At 39.0% G+C, this 13,198-nt stretch overlaps 1 protein-coding gene across 7 annotated transcripts in view; it reads right to left on the bottom strand.

Annotated features, from left to right (window-relative positions):
* GK (glycerol kinase) overlaps positions 1-13,198 on the bottom strand; it is a 48,744-nt gene that overhangs the window by 1,943 nt on the left and 33,603 nt on the right. For 3 of the 7 annotated variants that reach the window (XM_062608067.1, XM_062608070.1, XM_062608068.1), the window contains 2 exons: positions 11,577-11,647; positions 9,110-10,377 (listed from right to left, as the gene is read on the bottom strand). The exons of 1 other annotated variant lie outside the window; for it this stretch is intronic. In XM_062608067.1, the coding sequence (XP_062464051.1) occupies positions 11,604-11,647 (44 nt within the window). In that variant the 3' untranslated portion in view covers positions 9,110-10,377; positions 11,577-11,603. Of the gene's footprint in view, positions 1-3,875; positions 4,987-9,109; positions 10,378-11,576; positions 11,648-13,198 lie in introns of those variants that run through there. 3 more of the 7 variants (XM_062608069.1, XM_062608073.1, XM_062608071.1) reach the window with 2 other exon arrangements.

Here is a 13,198-nt window from a genome sequence, read left to right as displayed (position 1 = left end):
TGAAACTATGCCTCTGAAAAGAATGCAGAAGGGAAGGGAGAGTGGAAGTGATGAAAGCACCACCTCCACTTTAAAGCTGTTAATGATATCCAGCTGTTTTTCACCACTGAGATTATTACTTTCCTCCCCTTGAAAGTAATGCATTCTATTAAACAGGAAAGAGTTCGAAGTGACTAATACCCGCTCTTGTCCAACAAGGTTTCAGCATGGTGTTTTTATTCTTCTCCTTCCTATTCCATCAGAAAAACAGCAAAGGAATCCATCTTGGGTAGTGTTACAGAATTAATGCAATTTATCCACAGGTATTTTCCATTAAAATCCTTTTGCCAAATTTAATTACAAAACTTGGTGGTTTCCTTTTACATACTGAAATAAATTTTAATTAAAACTTTTGTAGTGTTTTAGGACAACTTCCTTTTACATGATTTACTTGATAATTTTGATAAACACATGCAATCACAGTACTCTGGATTTTTAAATTGTTTTTTTTTGTGTTCAGTTGTTTTTTAACTGGTTTTACCTTAGCAGGTTTCTAAATGTCACCTGTCACCTGAGCAAAGCTGACACCAGGCGAATGGCTGAGTGGGAGCTGCCCTAGGCTGCCATTCCAGTTGAGGACTTGGTCTTTGGTCTGAAAGGTTTTAGGGGGAGCAAGAAGAACACCGTTCTGTTAAGAGGTAATAAATAACCAAGGTGAGAACCTTCTTACTGCCTTGCAGCTGGAGGGAGTTAGTGGAGCTGGCGTGTGTGGCTTGCTATGCTACTACATAGGGGGAAGCATGATTTTGCCTCCCAGGGCTGGCTCTGTGCTCTCACAGGACTTCCAGGCACACTCATGGGGGTGATGGGATTAAGCACAAGAGGCTTACTGATCTTGATGGGTTAAGAGCTAGGCTTAAATTTACATACAACTATACATATAGCAAACAGGATGATTACACACATAACTAACCAGGGTTGAGAAACCCTGCCCTTTTTCACCTCTACTAGGATAAAAAAAAAAAAAAAAGCTGCTGAATAAACAGAAGGAAAATAAAGGAGATGACTGAATGGGATCCAGAATGCCAGCTTGTTACCTGACTGAGTCAGTCACAGGTTACTGACAGAACACCAGTGTCCTTTGTGGTTGTTTGCCCACCTACAGATGATAAGATTAGAAACTCCTTTGGTACCTATCAGAAAAGAAGCTACACAAGGACAAAGTATAATCCTAATACCCAAAGAGATGGTCCACGTTTAATTTGTGACAAGAATCTGCTTGTGTATGGGGTGCACAAGGGTAAGAGAGTAAGACTTAGTCTGCTGCCCATGCATGGCTTTTTTTGGAATAAACAAAGGACTGCCAGGTGGGCACCATTGGTTATAAATTAATTTAGCTCTCTGGAGAAATTAATTCAGTCAATAAGCATATTTTTTTTTAAATTATAAACAGATGGTTCTTTTCAGAAAGGCAGAATGTGATTAAGAAAGCTCCCTTGTTCAGAAAATACAATTTATGCTTCAAACTCTTAATGAGTGAAAAGCTTCAGACTTAAAGCAGAACTTACCATAACCATCTAGAACCCTTTTCATATTGCAGGTTTTTATAAACTACATAATCATTTAAATTTTTTTCTCAAACCACTTGTGGAATTAAAGTTAATGCTAGCCCAGGTGGCACCAGCAATGATGAAAATGTCAAAGAAGCAGAACAAATGTATGTTTTTTGAAAATTAACATCATAAATAACATAATAAATATCTGTGCAAACAGCTTTTGAGTACAAAGTATGCCTTCCTTAAATAATAAGTCTTACACGTAGGGCCAGCAATGGCTAGTTACTCAGCTGATCAAATAGGAGTTTTGTGTTTACAGTTAAGACCACGTTTCCTTAGCATCTACTCTGGTAGAAAAATGACAGTGGTGACAAAACTGGCTTTTTGTTCTTCAGAAAATTTCTGGCATATGGGATGTTAGCAAAGATCAGTCTGAGGATCAAAGGGGACTGGAGGACTCAATCGATATTACCCAATGTGTAGACTTCTGCATAACTCTTACTTAGCTTATTTCTTTGGCTGGCTGTCGAGAGGAAGGATTAGCTCTATAAAATTAAATAAGGAGTATATGGTCTGAAGAATGTAACTGTGAAGTGTGATGCTATCTGGCATCTAGATGCACAATTACAAGTGCTCTAAGACAGACGTCACCTCACTACAGAGAGAGGGGACAGATGGAGAAACCCCAGCTTGTCCCTCTTCTGAAACAGGAATGATTTTACTCATACCAAGTCCAGACTCAAAGTGATGGAGTAGGTAAGGAAACCCAAAATTATAAACCAACAACTGTTAGCAGCCTTCTAAATGAATATAAAATGTTTGTGTTTTTTTCAGGACCAGAGAGGAGAGTGGGAGAGAGGTATCTTGGAGGTGCCTGTACAAAGGTTGTAGCTCAGTGTACTTTCTAACACCACAATAATAAGAACCCATGTCTTATGTACTACAAAACCTCTAAATTCAAAATAAAAGAAAATTGAAAGAGACACAGATCTCACATCTGTTCTCTTCACTGTGGAATGTCAGTTCATGTCAAAGTCTAGGCAGGGTCCAAGGTTAAACATCTGTAGAACGAAATCACCTAATTGTACTTCCATGGCTACTTTGTGGGTATGGACTATTAGGTCTGCGTGTAACCTTGGTACTGGAACTTTATGGCTTTTAGGTGAAAATTCGTAAAATTAACCATCTTAGGGGGTTTTCTGTAAACAAGAATTACCACACACCCTGGTTTTTATGTTATTATGAAAGAGCCCACTGTCTTTCCTCACATGTGTGTAGTACTACGCTGCAAACTAGTTTGGCAGTACAGCTGTACTAGGTAGGGCTGGGCTTAAACCCTGACAACAGCATGTGAATGAACTGCTCATGTGCTGATTTTATCTCTGTTTCTATTGACTGCAAGGTAGTACAGCTGTGACTGTGTTTTTGTATCAATATTTAAATTATGTTTCAACATTTTCATTTGGAGAATGCTGTGCCAGATGTTGCTGTGGTAGCTTCAATGGATGCTATTTTGAAAAGCAAGTGGGAACAACTGATTTATTTTTTTTAATGAAGCTATTACAAAATCTTCCAACAATTTCAGGTATTCAAGGATTCTGTAAAATAGTATCATCCTACTGTTATGACCTTCAACCATCCTATTAATTCCTTAGTCCAGGAAATATAGGGACCTGTTGGATTAGATCCAGAGGCTGGCCACAACAATGATCAGAGAGATAGAGCACCTCTCCTGTAAGGAAAGGCTGAGAGAGCTGGTGTTGTTCAGCCTGGAGAAGACCTTCTTGCAGCTTTTAAGTACTTAAAAGGGGCCCATAAGAAAGATGGAAACAGGCATTTTAACAGGCCCTGTTGCAATTGGATGAGGGGTAAAGGTTTTAAACTAAAAGAGTAGATTCAAGCTGAATGTGAAGAAGAAATTCTTTACAATGAGTGTGGTAAAATCCTGGCACAGGCTGCCCAGAGAGGTGGTGGATGCCCATCCCTGGAGGCATTCAAGGCCAGGCTGGATGTGGTTCTGGGCAACCTAGCTCATTGCAGGTTGGTTGGACCAGATGAATTTTGAAGGTCTCTTCCAACCCAAACCACCCTTGGGTGGCATGGTTTAGTGTGAGGTGTCTCTCACACTAAAGGGTGAGGGTTGGAACAAGATGATCTTAAGGTCCTTTCCAATCCTAACTATTCTATAAGCGCTTGTTTCACATACCAAATAATAAAACCATACCTGCATATTCCAATATATAGTCTGCCACATCTGCACATCAACTGGGACTCGGTATTTCACATATTCATGAATAAACAACCTATTTCAAGATTAGCAAACAAAATCTTGGAGCAGTATTAAAATGTTATATTAAATTAATATGAATTTTACTTCGCATTTACTTAGCATGTAGAAGTTTGTCAAAGCTTGTATTGTATACACCTGTTTGTTGGTGTAATACCAGCAGACAAACAAGAACACTGGTAACAGTCAAAGAAATGATTGCATGATCTGAAATCCCTTGCTGGGTATAACAGCCCTTGACACCTCCTGAGTCAGAAATTCAGCAGTGAGCTGAAATGCAAACCCAGGTAAGGTAAAACTCATTTATTTTCAGGCTTATGTATTAGAGGGTCATGGAATAGAGGTATCATGTTGCACATGAAGTGTTTTGCACCTTGTTGAAGACTGAATAAAAGAACCTAAATAAGAATAGCTTGTGTGGGTAATACAAACCTATTTCCTGGGTGGGGGATGGAAAATGCCTTAAAGAGACTTAATAATACATGTTTTGAAGTTTAACTGAGACACAACAATCATTATTTAGAGAACAATATTAAAGTTATCATCTCATATTTGCTTCACGATGAAGACAGGCTTCTTGCACATTCCAGATAGGTCACTCTCCCCCCTTTTCCACATTGTCCTTAAGCAAAGCCAAACAACTTGAAGAATATCTGATGCCTCCAGTATTTGTCCTGCGAGAGCTCTAGAAGCTTCTCTTCTTGTTAAAGCAGTTTCTTCTGCTGAAGAGTCAGTTCTTCAGAATTGTACATCTGAAGAATCAATTCTTCCTGAAAAAATCAATCAAGGTTGGCAAGCAGCTCTGGTACATTCATTTCCAGAAAATGCTGCCCACGGAAGGCTTCTTAGATTCCAGTTATAAGCAGATAAACACTGAGGCCATTTACAGTTTTTCAAGTAACCTTCCTTCATAATGGGGGCAGCACTTGGCTTTAGTATTTGCAGAACAAAGTGATGTTAATGGTGAAACATCATGAGGGGAGGGCATTAATATCTGTGTTATGTACCCTCTCAACTGTAAGCTGACTCCTGTTGTCAGACATATAAGAGTAATACAGAAAGGATTTCTGTGCTCAAAAAATGCAATGACAAACAGTTAATGAATCCTGAGTTCCTCTGTATCGAACAGTAAGGTCTATGGCAGGTTTTCAGTAATGTGTTCACTTGCCAGACAACATAGAGAAGAAAGACGGATAGGATTAGTGTCAGAAAACTTAGCAAAAATAGCTGAAGTGATAAACTCAAACCTCCTGAAGCTGTTCATGAAGTAGCATAGGAAATGTGGGTGCTGTTGAGCATGCTGACTAACCCATGCTGTTGCCAAAACAAATGGAAGACAACTGTAATGGCTTAGAGATGGGAGGGAAAATGCTTGTTTAGACAGTGACAACCAGACATCAATGCCGTCCTGTCTGCAAGCTCTTCTCTAGTTGCACAAGACCCAGGAAGTGTATCTGGGGATCAGGAAGCTAGAGCTGCTGGATCTTCAGTTCTCGGAACGCTCCATCCCTGCAGAACTGAAAAGCAATGATGTGGGAGATCCCTCCAAAAGAAGTGACTGCCAGAGGAGGAAACACCCAGAATATCAGCCCGCGGATTTAAAGAAAAAGCACCGCAAGACAGAAAGAACTCACTCCCAAACCAGCGTTTTCTATTCACAAAAACTCAATGAGCCCATTTTTCAGGTTTTGCTAGCTACAGTTTAACTGTGGTCTCTTTGGAAGCATGTTATCTTGTCTTTTAGGCTGCTTTGAAGCACCTTGTGTCATAATTCCCTTTGAAAAAACAGGGTATTAGACTAAAGCAATTAACAATCTGAAAAATAGTCACTCTACTTAAACTCCCACTGCAACTGCTTAAAAGATAATCTCTTAAAACAAGTCAGATAATAAGCCTGCACAACAGGGCTGACTTCTAAAGCAAATACACACATAGGGAAACATTGTAATAATGCCAGATGAATAATGCTGAAATACAACACTGGGTGAAAACTGGTTCATACAAATCAGACTGGTTTTGTCTAAATAAACCATTGTTGCCTTTTCCCTGCCCTTCATTATTAGGTGGCTCAAGCCTTCAGCCTGTGCTGGATACAAGTTGTGGCTGACCTAGTTGCAGACCAGTTAAGTCAGGAGGGTAGCTCTGATTCAATCACCTGCTCAATGCAGGGTCGGTGACACCAGAGCCGCGAGTATCTTGAGGGATCACAACCTTTCTGAGTAACCTGCTCCTGTCCGTGACCACTCTCAGAGCAAAACAATGTCTTGTTTGAATGGGATTTCCTGTGTGTCAATTTGGGTCAGTTGCCTCTTGTCCTGCCACTGGGCACCACTGAGAAGGGTCTGCCTTCATGGCCGCCTTACTCTGCATCAGGTATTGACACCTGAGCTCTCTCCAAACTGAGCAGTCCCAGATCAATCAGCTTCTTCCATATGATGGATATCCAGTCCTTTAACTCTCTTTGTGGCCTACTATAGGTCTATGCCTCTCTCATGCTGGACCCAGCACACCAGATGTACCTCACCAGGTCTGGTTTTAAAGAGGGTCACCTACCTTGACCTGCTGGCAACGCAGCCCAAGGTGCTGTTGGCCACCTTTGCAGCAATTGCTGCCTCATGTTTAACTCGGTGTCCAACAGGACTCCCAGGACCTTGTCTGCAAAGCTGATTCCCAGCGGGTTGGCCCCCACCATGTCCCAGTGCCTGGGGTTGTTCCTCCATTGTTGAAATTCATGTGGTTCCCGCCAGCCCATTTCTCCAGCCTGTCAAGATCCCTTTAAGTGGCACAGGAAAATCATTCTGGGAGTGTTCCTGCGCCATTTCTGAGATTTTAAGGGCTGCTACTCATTTGCCTATCCTTATCTCTAGGACTAACAACTACTACTTCCATGAATGCCAGTTAATTCTTATAATTAAAAAAATTCAAAAAAGGTACTGGCCCTGTGCTGCAGCTCATAACAGGACAGCATTCCAATTGCTGCAGACATAGGATTCTTTAGATGGGAAGATTATGGCTTGGATGCCAACACAGACATACAGACAAGAAGTTTTCCTGTATAGAGTTCCAACAACAGACTAGACACTGTATTAGCTTTCATTGAACAAAACTTCTTTTCACATAGAATTTTTCAGTACTGATTACGTTAATAAAGTTCTAATCTCATTATATTCCATCCTGATGAATCTTGAAATTTGAGCATGCCCTTCTGCAGCATGGCTAAGGGCCAGGCTGTAATTTTGCCATGTGAAAGGAAGACACAGGAGTCTCAGGAGCAGTGGGAGAAGTCTGATATTAAGTAATAACATATTAGCAAAGGCTGCTGTGCTGATATGATATTTAATTGCCGCCTTTTTGGGCGTGGGGTCGGGTGTGTTTCTGACTGACACAACTGATTTTGATATAGGAGACTAAAGACTATGGATGAAGGCCGTATCTTTGGTACAATTAGACAGCACTAGATGTGCAGAATATAATTGGGAGCTATGAAGAGATGAACAAACAAGAACCAGGCACACACATATGTGCCCTTCACATATATACATACCGCCATGCTTCTTTCTTAAAATAACAGGAATACCTTATGCTACTGTTTACTGCAATGACGTTCAAGGCTTTTGGGTAAAACCTGTGTTACAATGGTGTCTTTCTTGTCGTTTTACTTGTATTTTGCTGCTTTTTTCCTGAATATGGAGGGACTTGAGGAAATGTAACTTTTAATCGCATCCTTGAAACGGAATATATCACTGAAAAGCAGAGGGCAGTACTGCACATAGGCAATGTGTGTATCTGAGCAAGTTGTGGCTTGTGTCTATAACATTGAATGAGGGAGCTCTTTTTTGAACATATGTCAAAGTACACTGATGCCTCATGTAGAAAACATTGATGAAAATGCATCTGAGAGAGAACATGCAAGAATAAAACAACATCTTACATCAATTTATTTGTGGTATTTTAATACCAAGTTAATGCATTTCTCAAGTAAAAATTTAGAAATTGGTTATTTATAGAAAAAAATAAATCACAGCTTCACAAAAAGCTAATTTTCAACAGTTTGTCCCCTTCCTGCCAACATGCAATTTACAATATAGTTCAACTATGTTGGTAGAAAGTTAACAGTGGTGTGAAATTCTTAAAAATATTTGCAACAGCAATTGAAAACAAAATTATGATTTTTACTCCGTGAAAAACTAACAGGAATTGTGTTTCCCAGTAAAAGATAAGTCATAAAAGCAGCAAACCCCCCCTCTCCTGCTTACTATGTGCTACCTTTCCCCCTGCCACATACACCGTCAGCAAAGGCAAAACTTCAACATCAGTCATTCCCAGATTCAATACTTTGTTGCTTTTGGCAAGAGGTCATACTTGGAAGTCCACTGCTTGAGATGTGTGCTGCTCTCACCCTATGTGCTCCAAAAGCTGCTGTTACTCCTGTCCCTTAGGGTGAGGTGGGATCAGCAACAGCTCAGAGTAAAGGTAAGGAGTATAAAGATTTTCATGTTTTTTTTTCACTCTTTCTCTCTAATAAAAACTGGGAAACCCAGAAATTTCAGTTAGAATCACAGAATCATAGAATGGTTGGGGTTGGAAGGAACCTTAAAGATCATCTAGTTCCAACCTCCCTGCCACAGGCAGGAATCCTCCACTAGAGCTGTAACTTCTTGGCATGCATCTGTGTGCAACAAAGGTAGGAAACCAATGGGAAATCCACAGAAAGCTAGAGGAGCTGAACAGAGAAACCTCACATTTCAGTATTTACAGGAGATGCAGGGTTTCAATGAAGTTGTTACATTTTCACCTGTGCACAAGAATTCCCTCTGTTGAATTTATACATGCAACCACAGGATGAAAACTGTTCCTTCTCTACCTTTTGAATTAAAAGTCACATTTTCAAAGGTCATTGCACTTGGTAATAGAAAGGCAATTATGCATTTTACATTAAATATATTATACAGACCTGAACTTCTGTGCAATCCATTGCTTCAGACACATGTATATTTAACATCTTTTAAAAAACTAAGCCTCTAAGCATAGTTTAACAAAGAAAAAATGAACTTTGCTAAAGACTATTTCTTTTTAAAGACAAAACTCTTTAAGAACAAACACAGAGAGAAATGCTCCCTTTGACTCCTAGTGCATTTAAACACTTCTTTGAAATTCTTTGTGTTGTTCCCACATTTAACCTTGCTATCATTCTATACTGATCTGATGATACTAGACAAGGACACATTTTCTCTGACCTAACCAGTGAGGCTGGCATTTGTCATGCTGTTGGTACAAACAGGAAAGCTGAAGATAAAATGATTTATTGCCTCACTCTTTTACCTGTGGAGGAAAAAAAGTTTCAAAGGGGATGCAACTCAATTGTCATGCACACTGCCCGTGAATTCCAGTGGCCCATTTCAGGTGTTAAGTGCACTTTAGGTTGCCCCAGCAAATTTTGCAACAACTTGCTATTAAAACCATGGATGTGAAAACTGAAAGGGAGATTTTGGTCCCTGAGATACTACTAAATGAGACCAAGAACTAAAGCACTAATACTTAATTTGAAGTGGACCCTCTTTAAGGAAAACTAAGTTAGCTTCAACTTTCAAAAGTTTAGTGAATAGTCACTAAAATATCCTTAAGCAGGATGACAGAATATATGCAGTATTGATCAACAGAAGTGCATTGTACACAGTAGTTTTAAGTTACCAGTTGGGCTGAGGGCCAAGAAGCTGTCCTATCAACATGACATATCAAATTTGTCTTTCCAACTAACAGAAAAGCGCAAGAATGTAAAACATGGCCTTAACAAAAACACCTACTTACTCCTACCTCTTTTAAAGGAACAGCTACAGGAACTACTGTCTTAAATACTCATAAGGGGTAAACTGACTACCTACAGAAGCCAAAACAAACTTTTAAACTTTGTAATTGATCATTTCAACAGTACTTTGCGGACCACATCAGCAACCTCTTCATCGCCAAACTGGTGGCGGTGTGCAACAGGTAATACGTTTTCAGCTGGTGTTTAAAAGGTTTGTAGCACTGAAGGTGTTTCAGACCAGTGGTCACTACAATGGAAAATCTTTGGCAACCATAGACATATAAAAGGTAATTCACAGCAGCTGGAAGAATTGCTGTGATGTTTACAAAGTTCTTTAGTGCATCATTAACCTTCTGCAGTGTGCTGTATAAAGAATCAAAACCCTGAAAGGACAGCTAAACATCTGACATTACTCACAAGTTGCAGTGTTTTTTGTACCCACTTTCTCAAAGCTAGGCCTTGTGAAATTTTAGAGGATCATGTAACATAGTCGATGCAAAGGCCTCCAGTGCAGTTGGAGTTGACGGGGAAGGGAGCAGAGCAATGAAGGGCTGAAGACTTATGTTTCAGTGTACCACGGGGATGTTACTCAGAGAATGGCAACAGATGGATTCATGAGTGGATTTAGTCATACAAACAGTATAATCACACTGGTGGTGGAATCTCTTCAGACAACAAAACAAAAAGAAACAAAAAAAAAAAATCAGCTGCATCCAGAGAGTCCGCTAAGTGGTCTCAATTACCATTACCTTAAACAAGAAAGAACATGCATCAGTAACATAGAATTTATTCTAAAACATTAAGAACACTCTAACACAGCTGAGCTATAAGAAGAATTCGGTATAATAACGTTTTATTTTCCAATTAATGCAATTATAAATTAGATGTATCTTGTGACATCAGATAAGCCAGCACTTACATGTGTGGGATGTGAATAAAGTAGAAGAGACCACACACGGTGGGTAAATTTTTAACAAGTACAAGAATTGACGGAAGGTACTCTAAGCTTATTTTTTTTCCTGAATATGAGCTCAGCTTTCCAAAATTTGGGAACTATTATTGCAACTAAGGCTTCTTTAAGGACCCTTCCAACCCGAACCATTCTGTGATTCTATGAATGCAGTAAGTTTAAGTCTATGAACCTGCAGAACTGCATAGACTGTTGCTATGTTGTTGCATAGCTGTTGCTACGTTGCACATAGCTGTTGCTATGTGTAAACTAGCATGCAATTTGGCAGTAACTGTCACAGCACAAGAAACTAAAAAGGAAAAACAGAATCTTTAAAAATAACCCTAAAGGGTATTTAAGCAGGAATAATGTAGTATTATTATCAGCACTGACACCTTGTTCTGTGACAATAAAGTCAAAGAACTTTCTACCCCAGATGTCACATAAGATCTTGTACATAGCCAGTCTCCACTTACACCTCACTTGAGAGATGTCAATTTAAGCATGCAAAGGCATTTCTTTTTAGTCTAATAAAATATAGCATAACTTTCAGTTAACTCCCACCCCCAAAAAAGGTACAGCTATAGCTCTCAGATGTCCACTTCCAAAACTACTGTGAAAAAACCTAACAATCTTAGCATAAGGACTCCAGTTGCTACATACAACTTGCTTAATAGTGAAATAAAACAAAACATTGGCCATTTCTCCCCTGGGAGAGAAGGAGAAAGAATATCATAAAGTAAGGTACAAGTAAATGAGCCAATTTTGATGAAATCATGAAATGTTAACATGAAATGCAGTATTCTTCATTTTCAGTCATCAGGTGCTGCATGAAAAGACAGTTAGTTTAGCAATTCTGTAAACGGGTTTTTCCCATGTTAGTGCTCTCTGTTCTGCCACAGCAGATTCTTCCTTCACATTTCAGTAACTGTTAAATCATGCCGCTGCCCTACAGAGACACGCTCAACAACAACAGCACTGCTGCCATGCAAGACTTACTGCTGTTTCAGCACATGAAGGATGAATTCAATCCTCAGTGGGTTCAATCCTCAAACCTACTAAACTGATGACTGCGTTGGGAGATCCAGTGTTTCATTAAAAGATAAAAAAATAACAAATTAATTAATGGTGCTCCTGTAGCGAATTAGAAGGCAAGCCTGGTCAGCTAGATCCAGCTTTTAAAGCAAAAGGATATTTACCAGAGCAGGGGAAATAGCCCTGCTCCAACCAGCAACACAAATTCTGTTTATCATGTTCTACCCTAACACACAGCTGAGCAAAACTACAACCTCTACATAGCATCACTGGTGGTATTCCTTTTTAGACATAATTTTTAAAACAATTCAGAGCTGGAAATTTCTGGCAACTTCTCCTGTCCCCAGGCTTACCATGTAAATAATATAACAATATACTGGTATATAAAGTAACTGTAGTGGTGTATATAATAATTATATATATACATCTTTTATCAATTTACTGTTATTAAGTTATTGTTATCTGAACACAGCTGCAAAAATGGGTTCTGAAGGCTAGAGTGACTTGATATGAGTATGGCTTCCACTTGTGAGTCAGAAAGGCGTTGATCAGCTCAGGGAAGGGAGAAAAAACAAAACTTTATGCATTCCAGCAGTTCAAGTTTAGATATTTATATGCAGGTTACTGATTAATTGTTTTAAAAAAGCGATAAACTCAGAATTTAAATTGCTTATCTGCCCACTTAACATTGAACTTATTATTTTAGGTATCCTCCATGTGGTGAAGACTCTGACCTCGAATTAATATTCAAACTGCTGAGTTCAGCTTGTTAAAAATTTACCCACTATTCACAGCTGGTTTTATTTTATTTTTCATAATCAGACTGTTCTCATTCACAGACACATTCCACAGTTAGTAAATCAGTGTCAATCCATTTGTTCAGCTTGATTTTTGCCTAGCATTTGTTTAGTTTGTTTTTAGTTCTCCTACAAGCTCAGACAGTCTCTTCCATGCAAGAAAAATGACAATTGAACAGTTAATTCAGGCTGAATGCATAGAAACAAAATACAAACACATCATCACAGGAGCATGCTAGAGTCCTCAATTGTCTGCTTAATTAACAGTCCCCCCACCCCATCCCGCCAAAACCGAAACAAAGAAATAAAACTAAACCACCCCTCCAAAAAGCTTACTAAGCAGCAACAACGACTATACTGTAAAATATTTTATTTGTAATGAAATTATGAAACACAACAACAAAAAACAAATGACATCACCATATAAACTTCCTTTTCTTACCATAAGAATTTCTTAATGAAATATCTTACTTCTGGCATAAGTAACTAACACTGGCATCCATATTAAGAACTTTTAACATAAAACACATTAATAGGTTGAAGATGCATCTTCATTGCATATGCACACAGTTCCTTTCCCCAGTTTTGCAGATAGGCCTTTTAGGGTCTCTTCTGTTTACACAAATTGAATTAATTTATCCATCAAGAGCAAAGTACAAAAAGTATATTGTATAGATTTAGTAGATGAGGATTTCTAGCCATACAATAGTTTCAAGGGGATGAGAAAAATGAAAGAGGTACTTGAAGCCTTTCAAGGACAGAGGAGAAGTTTTCATTTTATTTGAACAA

Source organism: Pezoporus occidentalis, unplaced genomic scaffold, assembly GCF_034315485.1.
Source record: "Pezoporus occidentalis ecotype Australia unplaced genomic scaffold, CSIRO_AGI_Poc_V1 ctg129, whole genome shotgun sequence".
NCBI lineage: Eukaryota > Metazoa > Chordata > Aves > Psittaciformes > Psittacidae > Pezoporus > Pezoporus occidentalis.
The sequence above is the reverse complement of the archived record's forward strand: the minus strand, read 5'-3'. Positions and strand labels throughout refer to the sequence as shown.